Source organism: Aethalodelphis obliquidens, unplaced genomic scaffold (genome assembly GCF_003676395.1).
Source record: "Aethalodelphis obliquidens isolate GAN/ISIS:26980383/991018 unplaced genomic scaffold, ASM367639v1 scaffold19, whole genome shotgun sequence".
NCBI classification, from domain to species: domain Eukaryota; kingdom Metazoa; phylum Chordata; class Mammalia; order Artiodactyla; family Delphinidae; genus Aethalodelphis; species Aethalodelphis obliquidens.
This window is the reverse complement of record NW_020837963.1, coordinates 5825595-5852553: the sequence shown is the minus strand read 5'-3', so window position 1 is coordinate 5852553 and position 26959 is coordinate 5825595. Positions and strand designations below refer to the sequence as shown.

Below are 26959 nucleotides of genomic sequence, written 5' to 3'. Positions count from 1 at the left end.
GCACCTCAGTGGCTGGTTGTCTTTGCTTGGCTGAACTTGTTCCTCCTTGTCATTGCAGCTGCCTTGGGTTCCGCTTTCACCCTCTGTTCTCAGCAGATAGTACCCTGTTGTTGCCGCCTAATGGAGTGAGGGCAGGGGTGACTGGGCAGGGTGTCCTAGCCAGGTCTGCTGCCCCTGGGCTCTGGCCCTTTTCTGGCCAGCTGCCTCTGGACTGGGGTTGCTGTTGCACCCTTGGTGCCCTTGGTTGAAGGCTCTTGAGCCTGCCCTGTATATCACTTTCCTTTTCAGTCCATCTCCAGCTGTTTTACATTTTATGGGGATTTCTCACAGCTTCGGGTTTCCTGTGAATTTTTCAGCATGGCTGTGTAATAATTGACAAAAATTTTTTGCATTATTTTAGGGTTAGGTGAGGAAAAGAGGGGAAGGAGGCATTGCATTTTGTGCTCAGTTGGCTGTCTTGGTTTTCCTTGTTAATATTCTGTTCAGTGTCGTCTTATAGCTGACAGACTTTATTCATATTGTTTTAGAAAGGTTTCATATTGGTCCTGGATTGAGCAGTTACTTTAGTACTTTGTGGTCTGTCCTAGCAGTTTTGAAAATAAAATTTATTTCCTATAAATCAATAGAAAATAGGCAAAGGATATGAAGAGGTGATGGCCTCATTCACAGCAATAGAAATGAAATGCAAATTAAAACCATACTGTAAACTATTTTCATGTGTCAATTGGCAAAGATCAAAAAGTTTGATTAAACAGTGGTGGCTGTGGTGTGGAGAAACAGGCATTGCTGAAGGGAGTGGAAGCTGGCAGCCTCTAAAGAAGGCAGCTAGGCAGTGTAGGGGAGGAAAAATAATTTTCCGTCTACTCTTCTGACCTCTTAACTGTGATAAAAGATCAACAGGAGAAAAATAGAAGTTTATTCACGTGTACCTCATGTATACATGGGAGATACCTAGGGAAAAATGAGTGGCTTAGAATTCAGTTTAATACCATCTTAATAGGGAAAGGGGAAGGGGAACGTAGGCCTCTTAAGGGAGAGTAAATGATTTTTAGAAAAGATGAATGGGCCTTAGAAGAATAGATGAGAGGTATGATAGTTTGTGACAAAGTTAGTCTCAGTGTTGTGTCAACTTCTAGGCGCTCTTGTGATAAGAGTCAGTATTTCCTGGTTGATGAAACTGCTTAATTTATAATTTATGATAATGGAGTTCCTTTTGGAGAATCTGTCTTTAGGCAGATAAGGAGAGTTCAGAGAAGGCCTCACCCTGCATTTGCTATTTTTCAAGTGCCTACAGCTCAAAATAAAGTGGCAAAGTGGCAGATTTTGAGGTGACATATTCTGCTACTCTTCAGCAGTATCTACCAAAGTTAGAAATGCACATAATCTTTGACCCACCAATTCTGTTTCCGTGGATTCATTGTACCTATATACTGATACACGTGTGAAATATGTACTGGATACTTACTGGAGAACGATTTGTAATAGCGAAAGATCATAAGCTACTTAAATGTCCATCGATACGGGATTTATGGAATTAAAAACTGGAATGTTAGAGTTGTAAAAATAAATGAAGTGCTTTATATACATATATGTAATGATTTCTAGTATATATTAACTGGGAAAAGGAAAGTAAAGAGGCATATATAGGGTGTTATGGTTTGTGTAAAAAGGAGAAAATATGTGTTTGTATATACATAGAAAATCTGTGGAATGATATCCAAGCAACCAGTAATATTTTCTCTGAGTTGAGAAACCAGATGGTTAGGAGTAGGGATGGGAGACTTTTTACTCTATACCCTTTGAACCCCTTGTATTTTGTACCAGGTGCATTACTGATTAAAAAAATGAAGTATAAATAAATCAAGTCTGACTTAAATTTTCATTAATAGACTCTGTGATGATAGTCTCATTGTTGCCTTATTTAGGAGAGGTGGGATGGAATGCTGTTCTTTTGAAAATTCAGCATTTATGGACCTTATTAAACTCCCAAAGTAAATTTTTCATTGATTGATTTTAAGGCGCCACAAGAAAAGTAAAATAATCGTTTGTTTAATTGAGAACAATTTGCTCTGGTTCTCATTTCTTTTTATCTGGTGCCATTTTTATTCTGTTAATTTTAATGAAGCAAAGAGAAAGGAAATTGAGTCCATGGCAGAGCCAAGGGAAACCATAATTAAAGTGCTTATTGCCAGTAAACCGGCACTCTCTTACCTAACGATTTTGATCCACACACTTAGGTGTTTATCCAATATACTGTTGTTAGGCCCACAATGCTAACCGCTAATTAGCATGGGTTCCCCCCCGATAAACAGAGGACTTATAAACAAGTGTGGCTGTCTTTTTTGTTCTTAAAAAATTTCTTTGAGGCATATCCAAGAATTGCAGGGATTATTAGACAAATAAAATAATTTGGAAGGTTTGATAAAAAGGAAATAGTTCTTTTAAGTAGGTGGTAGAGGGCAAAATCTGTTGTATCCTCCCATGTTATGAAGTTAGTGTGGAATCCCCAAAGGACCATGACTTATTTTGCTTTTATTGAAAAAGTTCAGTTTTAAATAAGATTTATTTAGGGAAACTAAGTGAAAGAGCATTCCAGGACACCAAGTAAAATAAATGTGAGATCCTAATCATCTCATGTGATAATATAGGTGATGAATTAATTTCATATGTAAAAATAAACTTAGTGGTTGTGATAGAAAATAGCTGTTAGTCTGATTTGTTGGCACCTTTCTTGGACATACAGATTCGATTTTGGGGTTTGATTTTGTTTTTATTTTAAAAAACTTTATTTTGAAATAATTGTAGACTCATAAAAAGTTGCAAAAACAGTGTGGAGAAATTCCATGTACCTTTCACCCAGCTTTCCCTAAGGTTAATATAACTATAGTACATTATCAAAACCAGGAAACTGATATTGACAGCACAGAATAGACTGCAGACTATACTAGGATTTCTCCACTTTTTACATGGACTCATTTTTTTTTCTTTTGTGCATATAGTTCTGTGCAATTTTATCACATGTATAGATTCAGGTAACCACCACCACAATGAGGATTCAGAACTTTTCCAGTCCCACAAATGAACTTGCTCATCACCTGTATTCTGCATTTGTCCGAATCGTTCCTCATGGGGTCCTCTGATTTGCTTCTCTATCCCCAGCTTATTGGTTTTGGGCACTCAAAGCATTTTATAATTTCTCTTCTTTAAATTTAAGATGTGTATTATGGCCCAGAACGTGGTCTATCTTGGTGAATATTTAATGTGAGCTTGAGAAGAATGTATGTTCTGCTGTTGTTGGATGAAGCAGCTAAAGATGTCAGTTATATCCAGTTGATTGATGGTGGTGTTGACATCAGCTTTATCCTTACTGATTTTCTGCCTATTGGATCTGACCATTTCTGATAGTGGAGCGTGAAAGTCTCCAGCTATCATAGTGGATTCATTGTTTTCTCCTTGCAGTTCTATTGGTTTTTGCCTCACATATTTTGATGGTCTGTTGTTAGGTGGATACACAGTAAGTACTGTTATGTCTTCTTGGAGAACTGACTCCTTTATCATTATATAATGGCCTTTATCCCTGATAAGTTTCCTTGCTCTGAAGTTGGCTGTGTCTAAAATTAATAAAACTCTTCCTGCTTTCTTTCTTTTCTTTTTTTTTTTTTGGTACGCAGGCCTCTCAGTGTTGTGGCCTCCCTCGTTGCGAGTACAGGGTCCGGACGTGCAGGCTCAGCGGCCATGGCTCACGGGCCCAGCCGCTCCGCGGCATGTGGGATCTTCCCAGACCGGGGCACGAACCCATATCCCCTGCATCGGCAGGCGGACTCTCAACCACTGCGCCACCAGGGAAGCCCCCTGCTTTCTTTTGATTAGTGTTAGCATGGTATATCTTTATCCACCTCTTTACTTTTTTAAAAAAAGATTTATTTATTATTTATTTATTTTTGGCTGTGTCGGGTCTTAGTTGCGGCATGCAGGATCTTCGTTGAGGCATGCGGGATCTTTGTGGTGCGCGGGCTCATCGTTGTGGCGAGCAGGGTTCTCTCCAGTTCTGGTGTGTGGGTTTTTCTCTCCTCTTGTTGTGGTGCGCAGGCTGCAGGGCACGTGGGCTCTGTAGTTTGCGGCACGCAGGCTCTAGTTGAGGTGTGTGAGCTCGGTAGTCGTGGCACACGGGCTTAGTTGCCCCGCAGCATGTGGTATCCTAGTTCCCTGACCAGGGATCGAACCCTCGTTCCCTGCATTGGAAGGTGGATTCTTAACCACTGGACCACCAGAGAAGTCCCTCTATCGCTTTCTTTAAAAAATAATTTGTTTTTGAGATGTGTCCATGTTGGTAATTGTAGCTCTAGTTAATTAATTTTCACTAGTGTATTATATCTCATTGCTAAGATATTAAAATTTTTAATTTTAAATAACTTAAAAGGTATAAAGTAGCTTTGGAATAGGGTATGACAAGTAAGGACTTTATATATTTCAGAATATTTCTTTATAGCATTTTCTAATTGGGCTCAATAATTACTTGAGACATTAAACTGAAATCTAGAGTTATGATTGACTGTTGGCTTAATATGAAGTCTGAGTTGGAGTCAGCTAGTGTTGGGGTCCCTGTCCCCATGATTAAGGAGGAGGAAAGTAGTGTGTGGCCTTGAGTTCAGGGGCAGGTGATACGAAGCCAGATCAGTATTTCCCTCTCATATTCAGAAGGCCCAGCTGTCCATGTGCATTGGGGAAGCCTCATGTCCTTAGATAAGCAGCTCAAGCCAGTCCCAGAGTTCCAAAGGGAATGTGGAAGACGTGCTTCCAAATTCTGATCTTGGCTTCGATGTCTTTGTGGAATGAGGAGGGACATAGGTGAGAAAGTAAGTCACTACTAATGTAAATTCTCTTGTAACCTGAGCTTCCTTTAGCCACCGAACCCATGTAGTTTCCTTTCATTGTGATGGTAATCTTTTTTTTAAAAAAAATTAATTAATTAAATAATTTTTGGCTGCGTTGGGTCTTCGTTGCTGTGCGCAGGCATTCTCCAGTCGTGGTGAGCGGGGGCTATTCTTTGTTGTGGTGTGCAGTCTTCTCATTGCAGTGGCTTCTCTTGTTGCGAAGCACAGGCTCTAGGCGCGCGGGCTTCAGTAGTTGTGGCTCTCGGGCTCTAGAGCGCAGGTTCAGTAGTTGTGGCGCATGGGCTTAGTTGCTCCGTGGCATGTGGGATCTTCCCGGACCAGGGCTTGAACCTGTGTCCCCTGCATTGGCAGGTGGATTCTTAACCGCTGCGCTACCAGGAAAGTCCCTGTGATGGTAATTTTAATTTAGTTTAATTTATTCTTCATTATTTTATTGTCAGTGAGAGACTTTTTCTGAACAAGTTGAGGTAAAACATGATCTTGAACTATGTTACGTGCAATTTGATGAAGACTGTGATTCATTTTGTAACTGATCTGTTAGTTTTCCCCTTCGTGACCAAGCACAACAAATAATGAAGACAGTAATAATTTATTTACACTCATTCCTTCCTTCAACATAATGCTGTTTAGAGAATGCCTGTTATATGCTAATGTAGACATCTAGAAAGATGAATAAGATAGTTCTTATTTAAAAAAAAAAAACCCCAGCAAAACACAACAGCTCATGATTTAGGAGACTAAGAATGCCAGCAAGAAGTATATGTGCATTACAGCAGGATGAGAGAGGCACTGTGTGTGTCTCCTTTGGAATTGGGAGCCCTTTCACTTTAATAAGTGTAGGTAGCACATGGTAACTACTTGAACAATTTTCTGCCCTTAGCACATTCAAGCCATCCAGTCTCTATTTCTTTAGCACCATTGTTTTAGACTATTTTAAAATAAGTTATCATTGTTATGAATTTGCTTTGAGACATTTTCTTGGGCAAAGGTATGCCCATTCTAAGATCTATAAGTATAGATTGGGATTTTGTGTTATGTTGGCTAAGACAGATTTTAGCCTCATTTTTCACCTTGTATAACTTTGTATCTGATGTCTAATATATTTAAAAATAAAGAGAGGTATGATTTCTTTTACTAGGTTTAGAGTTTCTTACATTTAGGTCAAGGGTAAGAAAAGTATGATGATTACTTTGAACGCGTTTGAAATTTCTTTTCATTCTTTATAGGTTGTCTTGTGGAAATGAAGGTTTAAGGACAAGTTATCTACCAGATTAAAAGATGGGATCGAATAGCAGCAGAATTGGTGATCTTCCTAAAAATGAGTACTTAAAAAAGTTATCAGGCACAGAATCTGTCTCTGAGAATGACCCGTTCTGGAATCAGCTACTGTCATTTTCTTTCCCTGCACCAACTAGCAGGTAAGAGTGTACTTGGAGATTGAAAATTTGTATCAAGGGCCACATAAGCTTGTGTGGTATGCTGATTTAAAAAAAATTTTTTTTATTTTAATGATCTGTCTGCCCCTCCATTTGTTGTATATGTACCAGTAGAAAATTCAAAAAGTATGAAAAGGAGGAAATAAGTTTTTCTTTTTCCTTTCCCCCACTCAGCCACCTCCCTTGCCCAGAGATAATTCCTGGTAGCAGTTTCTTTTGAATGCTTCCAGAGGTAGTAAAACCATATTACTTCATGTAGTTTTACAAAACTGTTTAAACACAAATGGTAGCATACTACACATACCTTTGTTTTTTGTTTTTGCTTGCTGTCCCTTGCTTTTTTCCCCCACAGTTAAGTAAAACATATGTATATGCATATATGCAACTGCCTTATTCTTTTAAATGACTGCAGAGTGTGCATAGATTATATGAAATCGGTTTTTCATATATGGACATTTAGATTGTTTCTAATTTCTTGTTATAACAGATAATGCTGCATACATAATTTTTCAAGCATACAAATAAATCTCCAGTATAAATTCCTCAAAGTAGCATTGCTGGGTCAAAGTATATGTGCATTTGTAATTTGCCAAACTGCTCCATGGAAGTTTTACCAATTAACACTCCTACCAGCAATGTATGAGAAGGTCTGCTTCCCCACCCCTTTGTCAGTTTAATGCATTTTTAGATTCTTTGGCCTTTGTCAATTTGGTAGGTGAAAACCAATATCTCATTTATTATAAAAACTGACAGACACATAATTATGTAGAGTGACTAGAATATTGAATTCCCATTACTCAGTATCTAGATTTTTAAACATTTTTATTTATTTGTTTTTAACAGCTTTATTATGTAGACTGAATAATGGCCCCCTAAAGATACCTGTGTCCTAGTCCCTGGAATCTTTGAGTGTGATATGTTACAACATGTATCAATATTTCATTCCTTTTTATTTCTGAGTGAGATTCCTTTGTATGAATATACCATCTTTTCTTTATCCATTCATCAGTTAATAGCCATTTGGATTATTTCCATATTTACTTCATCTATTTTTTAGGGTTTTTTAAAGTAAATTAAAATATGGACATTTTCTTTTATAACTCTAATACCGTTATCACACCTTACAAAGTTCACAATAATTCCTCTTACCCAGTCCATTTTCAAATTTCCCTAGTCGTTTTGTAGTTCATTTGTTACAATTAGGAAATAAATAAGGTGTATACATTGCATTGCAATACATTGCAATAAGGTAGTTACGTTTCTTCTGTCTTTAATCTCGAATAGAGGTATGTACTCCCCAACTCCTGCCACTGTTTTTTCCCCTATGCCGTTACTTTTTTTTTTCTTTTAACAAACTGGGTCAGTTTTTCTGTAGAATGTTCCACCTTCTAGACCTACCTGATTGCTTCTCATATTTTGTTTTTTTATTTACTGTATTTTCTATAAATTGGACATCAGATTTAAAGGCTTGATAAAATTTGGGTTAAACATTTTTGGTAAGAGTATTTCATAAGTGATACTAGGTACCTTATATTGTATTTCATTAGGTTACAGAAAATGTGTGGGTTTATATCAGTTATCATGCTAAGACTGATCAGAGGTTTGAGTGTGTTTTAGCATCCATTGATGATTTTGGTCTGAATCACCTGTTTCATAAGAGATTCCAAAATGGTAGTATTTTTAATTTGGTCATTTCTTGTACATTTATTAACTGGAATTCTCCTGTGAAGGAGTGCTTTCATGAATTAGGATATATAAAACATTGTTTTTACTACATTATTAATAAGGGTAAACACTTAATTCTTTTCCTCTACTGAATTTCAGTAACGAAAATGGTGTAATAGTGATAAATAAGTCTGTATTTCCCCTTTCCCCTGACCCCAGGGTTGGAAGGGCTATCTCTCTTGAGTATGAATTTTAAAAATATATATTGATATATGTAAATAAAATATATGTGTATGTGTGTTGTGGTCCTTTAACAATCAAGGTTATGTTTATTTTTATATGTTTAAGGATTATTGGTATTTCCTTTTTGTGAATTGTTTATATATTTTGGCAATACATTTTAATTTCTGACTTTTGGATATAGTTGGATTGGACTTTACAAGGTTGGCTTAGTTTGCAGTTTTTGTGATAATGTGGATTAGTTGTATATTATGGGAAGTGGATACATACTACTGCTTCTGAGATCCTTGGAAAATTAAAGATGGTTGTGGATTGGTGGGAGAGGTCAAACTGGAGATGAGCTGTAGCGTCGGCAAGTTTTGAAACCATTTCGTTAATCCTGAAGGAATTGTCATTGAGTATCACTGCTCATGTAGTAATAAGACTTAGAGAAAAAAGGGCATATAAAGAGAACATTATTTATTATCCAAAATAAATTTTCTTTTCACTTACGTAAACTGTAGTACAATCTATATATGCTCTTCCAAAAGACATTAAAGAAGACTTAACTAAATGGTGATGTATACCATGTTTAAGGATTAAGAATTGTAAAAGTGTCAGTTGTTTCCAAATTGACCTGTAGATTGAAGGCAATTCCAATTAAAATTCCAACAGCTTTTTTGAGGGGGTGGGTGAGGAGATCTTGATAAGCGCATTCTAAAATTTGCATGGGAAAGAAAAAAAACTAATAATAGCTAAAGTACTCTGAAGAAGGGAAGGAAGATATGTGTGTGTGTGTGTGTGTGTGTGTACGTGTACTTGATTTATGCAAAGCTGGCAATTCAGAGCATTGGGGAAGGGATGAACTTCTCAAGAAATAGTGATGGGAATAATTTATTAGCCATTTTTGTCTATTTCTTTCTAAGTTTTACATACTTGTGCTGGTGCTTTGCAGTTTGAATTATTATGACTTTATAGTTTGTTTTGCTAATTACTGCTTTTTCTCAAAGATCCTTTGCTGTTCTCATGTGTTTATTCTTTTTGATGTCATTTCTTTTTCTTAATTCATCCTGGTTTATAGAGAAAAGTATAAAGGAATCTTAGAAAGTATAAAAAGCTGTAAAGTGAGTAAACTGCACATTGTGGGGGCATGGGTGGCTATTCAGAATATCCAGAGAAGCTTTGTTTGTGGTGGTGCATATGCTTTTGTCACTTTTGTCACTTTTTTTGAGGCCCCCACCCCCCACCCCAGCTCCTCAGTCTGGTATTTGATGTGTGAACCTTGACATTGAGCAGGCCTTGAGGTAGAAGGTGCCACCACCTCATTGACAGTCAGGGATGGAATTACCTAGTTTATGAATTATTCAAGACTAAGAGGAATATCTTTAGGGAAGACTCTGAATCCAGACATTTCTGAGATTGCTCACTCCTGGAATTCCTTGGATCCTGTATGTGCTGTCTTCAAGTGCAGCCAAAAATTGATGGCTGCCAGTTTTTTTAGAAGCACTAAGTCCTTCAGGACTAATCTAATCCTTCCTTACTATAAACTGTTTTTTGGCACTAGAATAACCAGATTTTGTTATAGTTTCCAAGCATGGTTGAAAAATCTTTAGATTCTTCAATAGTTTTTAACTTTTCACCCTACTGAAATTCCTTGTGAAGCAAAGGTCTGAAATAAAATCAAGGTTAATTCAAGTGTAGGGACTTCCCTGGTGGCTCAGTGGTTAAGAATCTGCCTGCCAGTGCAGGGGACATGGGTTCAAGCCCTGGTCTGGGAAGATCCCACATGCTGTGGAGCAACTAAGCCTGTGTGCTACAGCTACTGAGCCTGCACTCGAGAGCCCGCGAGCCACAACTACTGAATCCTGTGTGCCTAGAGCCCGTGCTCCGCAACAAGAGAAGCCCCCACTGGCTGCAGTTAGAGAAAGCCTGTGCACAGCAACAAAGACCCAGCACAGCCATAAATAAATAAATAGATAGATAGATAAATAAATATTAATTCAAGAGTAAAGTTTAAGTAATATACTGTTTGTCTTAATGTTTAAAAATTACTTATATGACTGATTTCATACTAAATATAGCAGCAAAACCAAAAAACAAAACTGTGCTAAAGACAAAGATAGTAGAATCATCTATATGCACAATAAGTAGTTAAGGGATACATGAAACAAAAAGGTGTTAAATATGATGTCAAAACACTAAACTATGTATATATAGTTTATATGTGTAGTTATATATAAATCTCATGGTAGCCACAAACCAAAAATCTATAATAGCTGCACACGAAAAAAGAGAAAGGAATCCAAACATAACACTAAAGGTAGAAGAAAGGAACAAAAACTACGAAAACGACCAGAAAATGATTAACAAAATAGCAATAAGTACATACCTATCAATAATTACTTTAAATGTAAATAGACTAAATGATCCAGTCAAAAGACATAGAGTGGCTGAAGGGATACAAAAGCAAGACCCATCTATATGCTGCCTACAAGAGACTCATTTCAGATCTAAAGACACAGACTGAAAGTGAGAGGATGGAAAAGTTATCCCATGCAAATGGAAACAAAAAGAAAGGGGTAGCAGTACTTATATCAGACAAAATAGACTTTAAAACAAAGACTGTAACAAGAGACAAGGACGTTACATAATGATCAAAGGATCAATACAACAAGAAGATATACAATTGTAAATATATATATGTGCCCAGTATAGGAACACCTAAATACATAAAGCAGTTAAGAAACATAAAGGGAAAAATTGACAGGAACACAGCAATAGTGGGGGACTTTAACACCCCACTCACATCAATGGACAGATCATCCAGACAGAAAATCAGTAAGGAAACTCTGGTCCAAATGACATATTAGACCAGATGATATATGTTTATTATATATATTCCATCCCAAAGCATGAGAATACACCTTCAGGTCCACATGGGACATTCTCTAGGATAGATCACATGCTAGGGCACAAAACAAGCCTCAGTAAATTTAAGAAAATTGAAATCATGTCAAGCATATTTTCTAACCACGGCAATATGAGATTAGAGATCAGTTACAAGAAAAAAAAAACTGCAGAAAACCCCAAACGTGTGGAGGGTAAACAATATGCTACTAAACAACTGTTGGGTCACTGAAGATTTCAAAGAGGAAAGAAAAAACCTGGAGACAAATGAAAACAGAAACGCGATCATCCAAAATCTATGGGGTGTAGCAAAAGCAGTTCTAAGAGGGAAGTTTATAGAGAGATACAGGCCTACCCCAGGAAACAAGAAAAATCTCAAACAACCTAACCTTATGCCTAAAGGAACTATAAAAAGAAGCAAAACCCAAGGTTAGTAGAAGGAAAGAAATAACAAAGACCAGAGCAGAAATAAATGAAGTAGAGGCTAGAAAAACAATAGAAAAGATCAATGAAACTAAGAGCTGATTCTTTGAAAAGATAAATAAAATGGATAAACCTTTAGCCAGAGTCATCAAGGTAAAGAGAGGACCTATATAAATTAGAAATGAAAGGGCAGTTACAACTGACAGCACAGAAATACAAAGGATCATAAGAGATTACTATGAACAATTATATGCCAGTATAATGGACAACCTAGAAGAAACAGATTAATTCCTAGGGTGTACAGTCTTCCAAGACTGAATTAAGAGTAAATAGAAAATACGAGTAGACCAGTTACCAGTAATGAAATTGAATCAGTAATCCAAAACCTGCCAACAAACAAAAGTCCAGGACCAGATGGCATCCAGGTGAATTCTACCAAACATTTAAGGAAGAAATAACACCTATCCTTCTCAAGCTATTCCAGAAAATTGCAGAGAAATGCTCCTGAACTCATTCTGTGAGACCAGTGTCACCCAGATACCAAAACCAGAAAAGACCACAAGAAAAAGAAAATTACAGGTCAATATCACTGATGCAAAAATTCTCAACAAAATATTAGCAAACTGAATTCAACAGTACATTAAAAGGATCATACACCATGATCAATTGGAATTCATCCCAGGGATGCAAGGATGATGGTTCAGTATCTGCAAATCAATATGATATACCACATTAACATATTGAAGACTAAATCATATGATCATCTCAGTAGATGCAGAAAAATTGACAAAATTCAACATCCATTTATGATAAAAACTCTCAACAAAGTGTAGGTATAGAGGGAACATAACTCAGCTTAATGTATGACAAGCCCACATCTAACATCATACTCAATGGTGAAAAATTGAAAGCGTTTGCTATAAGATCAGGAACAAGAAAAGGATGTGCACTCTTGCCACTTTTATTCAACAGAGTATTGGAAGTCCTAGCCAGAGAAGTCATACAAGAAAAAGAAATAAAAGGAATCCATATTGGAAAGGAATAAGTAGAACTGTCACTGTTTGCAGATGACATGATACTATGTATAGAAAATTCTAAAGATACCACCAAAAAACTATTAGAACTAATAAATGAGTTCAGTAAAGCTGCAGGTTACAAAACTAATATACAGAAATCTGTTGTGTTTGAACTAACAATGAACTATCAAATAGAAATTAAGAAAATAATCCTATTTACAATTGCATCAAAAAAAATACTTGGGAATAAATCTAAACAAGGAGGTAAAAGACCTATACTCAGAAAACTGTAAGACATTGATGAAAGAAATGGAAGACAACAAAAACAAATGGAAAGGTATATCCTACTTATGGATTGGAAGAATTAATATTGTTAAAATGACCGTACTCCCAAAGGCAATCTATAGATCTAGTGCAATCCTTATCAAAATACCAATGGTGTTTTTCATGTAACTAGAGCAAATAATTCTAAAATTTGTATGGAAACACACAAGATCCTGAATAGCCAAGAAGAACAAAGCTGGAGATAACACACTCCCTGATTTCAAACTATACTACAAAGCTGCAGTCATCAAAATAGCATGGTACTGGCACAAAAACAGACACAGATCAATGGAACAGAATTGAGAGCCTAGAAATAAACCCACACACTTATGATCAATTAGTCTACAACAAAGAAGGCAAGAATATACAATGGAGAAAAGACAATCTCTTCAGTAAGTGGTGCTGGGAAAACTGGACAGCTCCATGTAAAAGAATGAAATTAGAACATTCTTTAACACCATATACAAAAATAAACTCAAAATGGATTAAAGATTTAATGTAAGGCCTGAAACCATAAAACTCCTAGAAGATAATATGGGTAGTATATACTCTTTGACATTGCTCCTAGCAATATTTTTTGGATATGTCTCCTCAGTCAGGGGAAACAAAAGCACAAATAAACAAATGGGACTACATCAAACTAAAAAGCTTTTGCATAGCAATGGAAACTGTTGAGAAAATGAAAAGGCAGTCAGTCTACTGAATGGAAGAAGATGTTTGCAAATGATATATCAGACAAGGGTTTAATATCCAAAATGAACAAACAACTCATACAACTCAACATCAAAAAACAAATAACTGGATTAAAAAATGGGTAGAGAACCTGAATACACATTTTTCCAAAGAAGACGTATAGCCATCAGACACATGAAAGGATATTCAATACCACTAATCATCAGGGAAATGCAAATTAAAAGCACAACGCAAATTAAAACCACAATGAGATACCCCCTCACATCTGTCAGAATGGCTATCATCAAAAAGACAACAAATACGTGTTGGTGAGGATGTGGAGAAAAGGAAACCCTTGTGCCCCGTTGGCAGGAATGTATGTTGGTACGGTCACTATGGAAAACAGTATGGAGGTTCCTCAAAAAGTAAAAATAGAACTACCCATTTTCCTTCTGGGTATTTTTCCAAAGAAAGTGAAAACACTAGTTAGAAGAGATACATGCACCCCTATGTTCATTGCAGCATATTTACAGCAGCCAAGGTATGGAAGAAACCAAAGTGTCTGTTGATTGCTGAACATACCAGAATTCATGTAGCCATTTACCTTTACCATTTGGATTGCTTCCAGTGTTTTCCTGTTACATATATTGAATAATACAGCAATAGCCTTATACGTAACCCATTACATATAATATGGCAGTAGCCTTATATGTATGGTAGAATTGACTTCTGTCCTGTGAGTGAAGTATGGCCAAATGACTTCCATTAATTCTTCCAGTTTGTGTTGGTAGAGCATGAGAAACAAGTATAATAGGTCAGGAACAGAATTTATGGAACACTGAAAGTGCTTCCCAACATATTTCTTGGTTTTTTTTTGGTTTTTTGTTTGTTTGGAAACTGATAAGGCTGGTCAGATGTATGTGGTGGCCTGGAGGCTCTGAGGGTGCAGGGGTTCTGACCACGGGGGACTGAATGGGAAGATCACAATCTGTCCACTTGCCCATTTTTGGCACACTGGTTAGAAAGCTGAGAATTAGAATTGATTCCTTGTGGGTTCTTGTTAAGTGGATTTGGTGAAAGCATTGTTTTAAGGAGTTTACTTTTGGGGTGGAGTGAGTGGTAGATTGGAAAGAGGAGGAAAGAGGAGAAACTCAGGAAGGGAAACCAGATGGGAGGCAGCTGCAGTGACATAACCACCATGTAATGAAGGTCTGAATTTCTTTGTCTGTACAGGAAATGGGAAGTCCTCCAGCCACTATTTGTTAAAAGCTCTTTTATTTTAAATTGATATTTGACTTGAGCATTAATACTTAATGAGCTTAGAATTCTAGATTTGAGAGCAGTGATGAGCAATGTAGTGACAGCTTGTGTGCTTACCAAGAATGAGAATCAGTTTGCCAAAAGGTGTGGTGATTTTGGGCAAAGTGTAGAGAATGGAGACAGTGGAACATGGTAGGAGGAGCATAGATTTTGGAGCCAGACTGACTTTGTCTTGCATCTCAGCTCTACTGCTTATTACCTCTGTGAGTTTAGTCAAGCTACTTAATTCTCACCGAGCGTGTTGATGCTTCTGTAAAACGGAAGTAATATTACCTACCATGTATATAGATTTGTGGGGAGGATAAAACACCATAATGCACGTAAAGTGTCTGACTTTCCTCTTCTTTCAAGGAATAAATACCCATTAATTTAAAAAAGTGCAAGGGCTCTCTGTCTTGAGAGTTAGTCTAAAATATTTGAGGGTTGAAAATAAATAGCAGAAATTTAACCAATTTTCTGATGACTGCTTTATCCTCTGATTGAAAATTCTATGACTCTTTTGAATTAATTGTTCAGCTGTTTTAAAAATTAGGCCAAACACTGACTATAGTAATATTTGTCTCTGTGCAGACTCCATGTCCTTTATATAAAGGCTACTTTTTAGAAGCCTTTACTGCATAATGAGAATTGTATTATGTGTACTGAGCACTAGATGGTGCTCGAATAAGGCAAGAGGCAGCTTTTGGTACAGTCACACAATCACTAAACTCATTTTTCTCAGTTGCAACGTCATGTGTGTTCATCTTTAGTACCTTTAAATACAGAAAAGCTCAAGGAAGGTAAAAATGATAAACATAACACTAATCAGAAGTAACCTTTGTTAACTTTTTGGTGTATAACTTGTCAGTTCTCTCTCTCATTTAAAAACATTTGCATCATATTCCACACATTTTTTCTTTAACTCACATATTCCTCATGTCATTGTGTTCATACAACATAATTTTAAATGGTTGTAGAATGTTCTGTCTTATAGATGTCCATAATTCATATCGTTGAACATTTTGCTTGTTTCTTATTTTTCCCAATTGTATATAAAAAACTATGCTGAAATTCCTTGTAGCCAAGTCTTTGTGCATATCCTTAACTATACAACTGGAGTGAGTTCCTGGTAGTTGATTTGCTGGTAAAATAGTCTTTTTTTTTTTCTTTTTAAATCACACAAATCTTTCATTGTATATAAGTTAGAAAATACAGAAACAAAAGGGAAAATTGGCCTGTATTATCATCGTATAGAGATAACCACTGTTGATATTTTGGTATATGTTTTTCCATACTTTTTTTTTTAATGGACATTCCTAATAATAGACATGTGTATTTATGTCTCCCTCCCCCCCATAAATATGTGATTGTACTGTATTACTGTTATGTAACTTATAAAAATTAATGTATTTGATATATTTCCTTTTTTGTAAATGTGAATATTTTAAGATGTATTTACCAAAAAATGGTTATTGAATGCCTCGCATTTGTTAGGCACTGTTTTTAAGGGCTGGAAACATTGTAGTGAACATGAGGGGCAAGGTCCCTGCTCTTAAGCAGCTTATATTTTAGTGGAGGAATGGGTAATAAACAAGTAGAGAAATAAATACATAAAGTCATTTTTGAAAAATAAAGCAGAGCAAGGTCATGAAGAGTGATAGAATGGGAACAAATACCAGCAGGAAATTTCTTTAGCTAGAGGGTCTCTGGGGTAGCGGCATTTAAGCAGACATTAGTGAAATCAGGGAGTCCTGCGTGTCCTGGGGAAAGAGTATTCCACCAGGTAGAGGAAACAGGAAATGTAAAGGATTTGAAGCAGGAACAAGTTCTGCATGTTAGAGAAATAGCAAAAAGGCCAGGGTGGCAGAACAGTGAGCAAGGAAACAAATTACATAGGGACTTTTGGCCATGGTAAAGATTTTTTATGATGTGCGGTGTTGCAGAGACGAGCATGCTTTAATGTTGGTATTTGGGGAATTTAGTCTGCTGTAATTTACTTACTCTCCTATAATATGGAAAGATTTTACTCAGTTTGTTTTATTGTGGTATAATTTACATAACATAAAATTATATCATTTTAACCATTTTTAAGTGTATAGTTCAGTGGCATTAAGTACGTTCCCAGTGTTTTACAGTTATCACGACTCTCATTTCCAGAAGTTTTTCATTATCTCAAACTGAAACTCTGTACCCATTAAACAGTAACTCCCTATTCCCCCCACTTTCCAGCCCGTGGTAACCTCTACTCTACTTTCCGTCTCTGTGAATTTGCCTATTCTAGGTACCTCATATAAATGGAATCGTTTAATATTTATCTTTTTGTGTCTGACCTGTTTCACTTAGCATAGTATTTTCAAGGTTCATCCATGTTGTAGCACGTGTCAGAATTTCCTTCCTTTTTAGGCTGAAAAATATCCACTGTATGTATTTCCCACATCACATAATGTTTTTTAAACTTCAGTTTGTTGTACTTTCTTATAAATTCTTTTAAATAAATGCCTTTCATTTCTCTTCAGCATTGTTAGGTTCCAGTTACCACTCTGATTTTGTTTTCAGGGATCCTCCTTGCATTCTAAAGAATATGTTCGTTCTGCTAAGAGGCTTGGCTAATGTAAACAGCAGCATTAATTTAGCAGCTATTTATTGAGCACTTACTGTGTGCCAGGTGCTGGGCTCATTCCTTAGACGCATTTCCTCATTTAGTTCTCACATCAAGTCTGTGGGGTTGGTACTGTTATTATTCCTGTATGTGAGAAAACAGGCCTGGGGAGGTATAAGGTTACGTGGCTAGTAGCTGCCATGGACCAGATTCAAACCAGGTTTATGTAGCTCCAGAGATGAATTCTGTTGGTCATTATGCTACACAGTCTCCATTCGGAAGCATAGACCAATCAATGACTAAGTATCAAATAATGGCTAAAGAGATGCAACATTAAATTATACATGCTAATCTTTGAGAAAAGAATCACCAGATCTATATAGTCACATTTTCAAGCACTTTCAAAGTGAGGGTGATAATAACACATACTTTATGTTTGAGTGCCATTATTTACAATGTAAATGTAATAAATATATTATTTACAATTAACATAGGCAAGTTGATGGATAATCTGTCCTGTGTTTTAACCTTGCTTTGTGTCTTCTATGTTTAAGGGGAGCTGCCAGAATAATCCTTCCTCAGAGTTTCTTTTTGTTTTTAAACATCTTTATTAGAGTATAATTGCTTTACAATGGTGTGTTAGTTTCTGCTTTACAACAAAGTGAATCAGCTCTACATATATATATATATATATATATGTATATAATCTCCCCATATCTCCTCCCTCTTATGTCTCCCTCCCATCCTCCTAGAGGGGTGAACCCCTCTAGGTGGTCACAGAGCACCGAGCTGATCTCCCTGTGCTATGTGGCTGCTTCCCACTAGCTATCTATTTTAAGTTTGGTAGTGTATATATGTCCAAGCCACTCTCTCACTTCATACCAGCTAACCCTTCTGCCTCCCTGTGTCCTCAAGTCCATTCTCTATGTCTGTGTCTTTATTCCTGTCCTGCCCTCTAGGTTCTTCAGAACCACTTTTTTTTTAGATTGCATATATATGTGTTAGCATATGGTATTTGTTTTTCTCTTTCTGACTTACTGCATTCTGTATGACAGACTCTAGGTCCATCCCCCTCACTACAAGTAACTCAATTTCGTTTCTTTTTATGGCTGAGTAATATTCCATTGTATATATGTGCCACATCTTCTTTATCCATTCATCTGTCGATGGACACTTAGGTTGATTCCATGTCCTGGCTATTGTAAATACTGCTGTGATGAACATTGTGGTACATGACTCTTTTTGAATTATGGTTTCCTCAGGGTACATGCCCAGTAGTGGGATTGCTGGGTCATATGGTAGTTCTATTTTTAGTTTTTTAAGGAACCTCCATACTGTTCTCCATAGTGGCTGTAGCAATTTACATTCCCACCAACAGTGCAAGAGGGTTCCCTTTTCTTCACACCCTCTCCAGCATTTATTGTTTGTAGATTTTTTGATGATGGCCATTCTGACTGGTGTGAGGTGATACCTCATTGTAGTTTTGATTTGCATTTCTTTAATGATTAGTGATGTTGAGCATCTTTTCATGTGTTTGTTGGTAATCTGTATATCTTCTTTGGAGAAATGTCTATTTAGCTCTTCTACCCATTTTTGGATTGGGTTGTTTGTTTTTTTGATATTGAGCTGCATGAGCTGCTTGTAAATTTTGGAGATTAATCCTCTGTCAGTTGCTTCATTTGAAAATATTTTCTCCCATTCTGAGGGTTGTCTTTTCATCTTGTTTAGGATTTCCTTTTGCTGTGCAAAAGCTTTTACATTTCATTAGGTCCCATTTGTTTATTTTTGTTTTTATTTCTATTTCTCTAGGAGATGGGTCAAAAAAGATCTTGCTGTGATTTATGTCATAGAGTGTTCTACCTATGTTTTCCTCCAAGAATTTGATAGTGTCTGGCCTTACCTTTAGGTCTTTAATCCATTTTGAGTTTACTTTTGTGTATAGTGTTAGGGAGTGTTCTAATTTCATTCTTTTACATGTACCTGTCCAGTTTTCCAAGCACCACTTATTGAAGAGGCTGTCTTTTCTCCATTGCATATTTTTGCCTCCTTTATCAAAGATAAGGTGAGCATATATGTGCGTGGGTTTCTCTCTGGGCTTTCTATCCTGTTCCATTGATCTATATTTCTGTTTTTGTGCCAATACCATGCCGTCTTGATTACTGTAGCTTTGTAGTATACTCTGAAGCCCTGGAGCCTGATTCCTCCAGCTCCATTTTTCTTTCTCAAGATTGCTTTGGCTATTCGGGGTCTTTTGTGTTTCCATACAAAGTGTGCAATTTTTTGTTCTAGTTCTGTGAAAAATGCCATTGGTAGTTTGATAGGGATTGCATTGCATCTGTAGATTGCTTTGGGTAATATAGTCATTTTCACAATGTTGATTCTTCCAAACCAAGAACATGGTATATCTCTCCATCTGTTGGTATCGTCTTTAATTTCTTTCATCAGTGTCTTATAGTTTTCAGCATACAGGTCGTCTACTTAGGTAGGTTTATTCCTAGGTATTCTTTTTGTTGCCATGGTAAATGGGAGTGTTTCCTTAATTTCTCTTTCAGATTTTTCATCATTAGTGCATAGGAATGTAAGAGACTTCTGTGCATTAATTTTGTATCCTGCTGCTTTACCAAATTCATTGGTTAGCTCTAGTAGTTTTCTGGTAGCATTTTTAGGATTTTCTATGTATAGTATCATGTCATGTACAAACAGTGACAGCTTCACTTCTTTTCTGATTTGGATTCCTTTCATTTATTATCTTCTCTGATTGCTGTGGCTAAAACTTCCAAAACTGTGTTAAATAATAGTGGTGAGAGTGGACAACCTTGTCTTGTTCCTGATCTTAGAGGAAATAGTTTCAGTTTTTCACCAGTGAGAACGATGTTGGCTGTGGGTTTGTCATATATGGCCTTTATTATGTTGAGGTAAGTTCCCCCTCTGCTTGCGTTCTGGACAGTTTTTATCATAAACGGGTGTTGAATTTTGTCAAAAGCTTTTTCTGCATCTATTGAGATGATCGTATGGTTTTTCTCCTTCAGTTTGCATTCCTGGGATAAACCCCACTTGATCATGGTGTATGATCCTTTTAATGTGCTGTTGGATTCTGTTTGCTAGTATTCTGTTGAGGATTTTTGCATCTATGTTCATCAGTGACATTGGCCTGTAGTTTTCTTTTTTTGTGACATCTTTTTCTGGTATCAGGATGATGGTGGCCTCGTAGAATGAGTTGGTGAGTGTTCCTCCCTCTGCTATATTTTGGAAGAGTTTGAGAAGGATAGGTGTTAGCTCTTCTCTAAATGTTTGATAGAATTCACCTGTGAAGCCATCTGGTCCTGGGCTTTTGTTTGTTGGAAGATTTTTTTTTTTAATTTATTTTTTGGCTGTGTTGGGTCTTCGTTTGCTGCGTGTGGGCTGTCTGCAGTTGCAGCGAACGGGGGCTACTCTCCGTTGAGGCGCGCGGGCTTCTCATTATAGTGGCTTCTCTTGTTGCGGAGCCCGGGGTCTAGGCGCATGGGCTTCAGTAGTTGTGGCACATGGATTCAGTCGTTGTGGCTCGCGGGCTCTAGAGCACAGGCTCAGTAGTTGTGGCGCACGGGCTTAGTTGCTCCACGGCATGTGGGACCTTCCTGGACCAGGGCTCAAACCCGTGTCCCCTGCATTGGCAGGTGGATTCTTAACCACTGCACCACCAGGGAAGTCCTGTTGGAAGATTTTTAATCACAGTCTCATTTTCAGTGTTTGTGATTGGTCTGTTTATATTTTCTATTTCTTCCTGGTTCAGGCTCAGAAGTTTGTGCTTTTCTAAGAATTTGTCCATTTTATTGGCACATAGTTGCTTGTAGTAATCTCTTATGATCCTTTGTATTTCTGCAGTGGCATTTGTTACTTTCTCTTTTTCATTTCTAATTCTATTGATTTGAGTCTTCTCCCTTTTTTTCTTGATGAGTCTGGCTAATGGTTTATCAGTTTTGTTCATCTCAAAGAACCAGCTTTTAGTTTTATTGATCTTTGCTATTGTTTCCTTCATTTCTTTTTCATTTATTTCTCATCTGATCTTTATTGATTTCTTTCCTTCTGCTAACTTTGGGGTTTTTTTGTTCTTCTTTCTCTAATTGCTTTAGGCGTAAGGTTAGGTTGTTATTTGAGATGTTTCTTGTTTCTTGAGGTAGGATTGTATTGCTATAAACTCCCCTCTTAGAACTGCTTTTGCTGCATCCCATAGGTTTTGGGTCATTGTGTTTTCATTGTATTTGTTTTGAGGTACTTTTTGATTTCCTCTTTGATTTCTTCATTGATCTCTTGGTTATTTAGTAGTGTATTTAGCCTCCATGTGTTTGTATTTTTTACAAATTTTTTTCCTGTAATTGATATCTAGTCTCATAGCGTTGTGGTTGGAAAAGATACTTGATACAATTTCTATTTTCTTAAATTCACCAAGGCTTGATTTGTCACCCAAGGTATGATCTATCCTGGTGAGTGTTCCATGAACACTTGAGAAGAAAGTGTATTTTGTTGTCTTTGCATGGAATGTCCTGTAAATATCAATTAAGTCCATCTTGTTTAATGTATCATTTAAAGCTTTTGTTTCCTTATTTATTTTAATTTTGGATGATCTGTCCATTGGTGAAAGTGGGGTGTTAAAGTCCCCTACTATGAATGTGTTACTGTCGATTTCCCCTTTTATGGCTGTTAGTATTTGCCTTATGTATTGAGGTGCTCCTTGTTGGGTCCATAAATATTTACAGTTGTTATATTTTCTTCTTGGATTGATACCGTGATCATTATGTAGTGTGCTTCTTTGTCTCTTGTAATTGTCTTTATTTTAAAGTCTATTTTGTCTGATATGAGAATTGTTACTCCAGCTTTCTTCTGATTTCCATTTGCATGGAATATCTTTTTCCATTCCCTCACTTCCAGTCTGTATGTGTCCCTAGGTCTGAAGTGGGTCTCTTGTAGACAGCATATATACTGGGTTTTTTTGTATCCATTCAGCCAGTCTGTGTCTTTTGGTTGGAGCATTTAATCCATTTACATTTAAGGTAGTTATCGATATGTGTGTTCCTATTACCATTTTCTTAATTACTTTGGGTTTGTTATTGTAGGTCTTTTCCTTCTCTTGTGTTTCCTGCCTAGAGAAGTTCCTTTAGCATTTATTGTAAAGCTGGTTTGGTGGTGCTGGATTCTCTTAGATTTTGCTTGTGTGTAAAGGTTTTAATTTCTCCATTGAATCTGAATGAGATCCTTGCTGGGTAGAGTAATCTTGGTTGTAGGTTTTTCCCTTTCATCACTTTAAATATGTCCTGCCACTCCCTTCTGGCTTGCAGAATTTCTGCTGAAAGATCAGCTGTTAAGCTTATGGGGATTGCCTTGTATTTTTCTTTTTTTTAAAAGAAATTTATTTATTTTATTTATTTACTTTTGGCGGTGTTGTTTCTCTGTTGCTGTGCGTGGACTTTCTTTAGTTGCTGTGAGCGGGGGCCTCTTCATTGCAGTGTGCAGGCTTCTTATTGCAGTGGCTTCTCTTGTCGCAGAGCACGGGCTCTAGGCACACGGGCTTCAGTAGTTGTGGCTTGCAGGCTCTAGAGCGCAGGCTCAGTAGTTGTGGCACATGGGCTTAGTTGCTCTGTGGCGTGTAGAGTCTTCACGGACCAGGGCTCAAACCCGTGTCACCTGCATTGGCAGGCAGATTCTTAACCTCTCTGCCACCAGGGAAGCCCCACTTGTATGTTATTTGATGTTTTTCCCTTGCTGCTTTTAATATTTTTTCTTTGTATTTAGTTTTTGATAGTTTGATTAATATGTATCTTGGCTTGTTTCTCCTTGGATGTATCCTGTGTGGGACTCTGTGCTTTCTGGACTTGATTGACTATTTCCTTTCCCATATTAGGGAAGTTTTCAACTATAATCTCTTCAATTATTTTCTCAGTCCCTTTCTTTTTGTCTTCTTCTTCTGGGACCCGTATAATTTGAGTGTTGGTGCATTTAATGTTGTCCCAGAGGTCTCTGAGACTGTCCTCAATTCTTTTCATTCTTTTTTCTTTGTTCTGCTCTGCAGTAGTTATTTCCTGTTTTATTTTAGTTATTTGGTTATTTCCATTTTAATAACTTTATTTTATTTTTCTGCCTTTTCTTTTTTTCTCCCTTTCTGCAGTAGTTATTTCCTATTTTATTTTAGTTATTTCCTATTTTACTATTTTATCTTCCAGGTTACTTATCTATTCTTCTGCCTCAGTTATTCTGCTATTGATTCCTTTTAGAGAATTTTTAATTTCATTTATTGTGTTGTTCATCATTGCTTATTTGCTCTTTAGTTCTTCTAGTTTCTTGTTAAACGTTTCTTGTATTTTCTCCATTCTATTTCCAAGATTTTGGATCATCTTTACTATCATTACTCTGAATTCTTTTTCAGGTAGGCTGCTTGCTTCCTCTTCATTTGTTTGATCTGGTGGGTTTTTACCTTGCTCCTTCATCTGCTGTGTGTTTCTTTGTCTTCTCATTTTGCTTAATTTACTGTGTTTGGCGTCTCCTTTTCGCAGGCTGCAGGTTCATAGTTCCCTTTGTTTTGGTGTCTGTCCCCAGTTGCTAAGGTTGGTTCAGTGGGTTGTGTAGGCTTCCTGGTGAAGGGGACTGGTGCCTGTGTTCTGATGGATGAGGCTGGATCTTGTCTTTCTGGTGGGTAGGACCATGTCCGGTGGTGTGTTTTGAGGTGTCTGTGACCTTATTATGATTTTAGGCAGCCTTTCTGCTAGTGGGTGGGGTTGTGTTCCTGTCTTGCTAGTTTTTTGGCATAGGGTGTCCAGCATTGTAGCTTGCTGGTTGTTGAGTGGCGCTGGGTCTTAGCATTGAGATGGAGATCTCTGGGATGGCTTTTGCTGTTTGATATTACATGGAGCTGGGAGGTCTCTTGTAGACCAGTGTCCCGAACTCAGCTGTCCCACCTCAGAGGCACAGGCCTGACACCCGGCCGGAGCGTGAAGACACTGTCAGCCACATGGCTCAGCAGAAAAGGGAGAAAAAAAGAAAGAAAGACAGAAAAATAAAATAAAGTTATTAAAATGGAAAATTAAAAATTATTAAAAATAGAAAAATTAAAAAGTAATTAAAAAAACAAAGAAGAGAGCAACAAAACCAAAAAACAATGATAACAAGTGCTAAAAAGTATACCAAAAAAAAATGGACAAACAGAACCCTAAGACAGATGGTGAAAGCAAAGGTATACAGACACAGTCACACAAAGAAGCATACACATACACACTCACAAAAAGCAAAAAGGAAAAAAATATATCTATATATTAAAAAAAAGTAAGAGAGCATCCAAATCAATGAACAAATCTACTAGTAATAATAAGCTCTAATTACTAAACTAAGATAAACATAAAACCAGAAACAAATTAGATGCAGAAAGCAAACCCCAAGTCTACAGTTGCTCCCAAAGTCCACCGTCTCAATTTTGGGATGATTCGTTGTCTATTCAGGTGTTCCACAGATGCAGGGTACATCATGTTGATTGTGGAGATTTAATCCACTGCTTCTGAGGTTGCTGGGAGAGATTTCCCTTTCTCTTCTTTATTTGCACAGCTCCCAGGGGCTCAGCTTTGTATTTGGCCCCACCTCTGCGCTTAGGTCGCCTGCGGGCGTCCGTCTGTTCTTCACCCATACAGGACAGGGTTAAAGGAGCAGCTGATTAGGGGGCTCTTGCTCACTCAGGCTGGGGGGAGGGAGGGGTACGGAATGAGGGGTGAGCCTGCAGCGGCAGAGGCCAGCATGATGTTGCAACAGCCTGAGGTGCGCTGTGTGTTCTCCCGGGGAGGTTGTCCCTGGGTCACGCTCTCTTCCATGGCTCCAAAGCTCCCCCCACCCAGCACCCCTGTCTCTGCTCGCAAAGGGGCTTTCCTAGTGTGTGGAAGCTTTTCCTCTTTCACAGCTCCCTCCCAGGGGTGCAGGTCCTGTCCCTATTCTTTGTCTTGGTTTTTTCTTTTGCCCTACCCAGGTACGTGGGGAGTTTCTTGCCTTTTGGGAGGTCTGAGGTCTTCTGCCAGCGTTCGGTATGTGTTCTGTAGGAGTTGTTCCACATGTGGTTGTATTTCTGATGTATTTGTGGGGAGGAAGGTGATCTCCACGTCTTACTCCTCTGCCATCTTGAAGGTCTCCCTCAGAGTTTCTTGATCTGTTTCCTGCTAAGAAACAGGAAAAGAAACTTTGATTGAATTAGGTCAGAAGTTTTTAACTGACAGAAAGAAGTGATTGTAAAATTTTTTTTTTGAATTTTTGATGCTTGTCTCTGCTATTATATTTTTATTCTCTTTGGCACACTTTTTTTTTTTTTTTTTTTCCCTTTGGCACACTTTATATACAATTTTATTAGAACTTTTCAAGTTGAAACAACCTGCTCTGTCATTGAGGTGGGCCTGGGATAACTCCTAAACCGTTTTCTAAACTGTCTCTAATTCTTTCATCATATGCTTACTTAAATGGTGACCAAAATAGTGTACTAGGCCATTTTATTAAGGGAATAAATAATTTGAGACTTTTTTTGGCATCTTATTTTCTCAGATTGCGGGACCAAAAGAAGTTCAGCTTTTACATCTTGAGTAAAAACCTTTATTTCCCTATGTCTTATTTATACCTTTCTATGCAAAATTATTTTAGAAGGTGCTTGAGTTTGCCCAGGGTTGATTGTTCCCTTAAACTAAAAGCTTAAGTGGGGGAAAACATAACTAACATTGTTTAAAGCATTAAAATAAGGGAGAAAGTAAGTTTTGCTCCAAGTATACCTTTCTTTCCTTTTCTCACTGTGTTGGTTGGAATCTGAATTTTTAAGTCATTTTTTTCTGTTGCTTTCTTGAGAAAATAAATGCAGTATGATCTTGCATGATAGTTGCTGAAATTTTTACGTTTTAATAGTTACAGTTTCTTCCATTTTGGAAGTTGAATGACAGCCTATAGGATTGTCTGTGAATCACATGAATATAAATACTTTTTGGTTCTACTTGGTGCATTAAAAATTGCTATAATAAATTTATATGCAATTTTTATCCTTTAACTTCTTCCTTTGAATAGCCTCTTTTAAAACATAAACGTTTCCACAGTTTAACCACCGAATGGGCTGATTCTTGTTGGTTTTGTGAATGATTTCCATAATTCTCTCTTTGCTAAGTAAGGGGGAAAATGTCTTTAGAGGTGCTTCTGTGCTTTTCTGCATGGTTACGTGTTGATTTTACTCATGTTGTGTCTTAAACTGACAAACATAATTTGTTAGAGAATGTATGTTGTGGGCTGAAAATGACACTATTAATATAAAACGTCAATTTTGAAATCATTTTATGGTGGAATTTTCAGTGAAAAAGACTTAAGAATTGGGCTTCCCTGGTGGTGCAGTGGTTAAGAATCTGCCCGCCAATGCAGGGGACACGGGTTCGAGCCCTGGTCTGGGAAGATCCCACATGCTGCGGAGCAACTAAGCCCGTGCACCACAACTACTGAGCCTGTGCTCTAGAGCCCATGAGCCACAAC

At 37.3% G+C, this 26959-nt stretch overlaps 1 protein-coding gene across 1 annotated transcript in view; it reads left to right on the top strand.

Annotated features, from left to right (window-relative positions):
- Positions 1-26959, top strand: part of DYM (dymeclin) — a 370766-nt gene that overhangs the window by 15144 nt on the left and 328663 nt on the right. Inside the window, exon 2 of the mRNA XM_027118470.1 lies at positions 6122-6313. Coding sequence (XP_026974271.1) covers positions 6174-6313 — 140 coding nt within the window. The 5' untranslated portion in view covers positions 6122-6173. The remainder of the gene's footprint in view (positions 1-6121; positions 6314-26959) is intronic.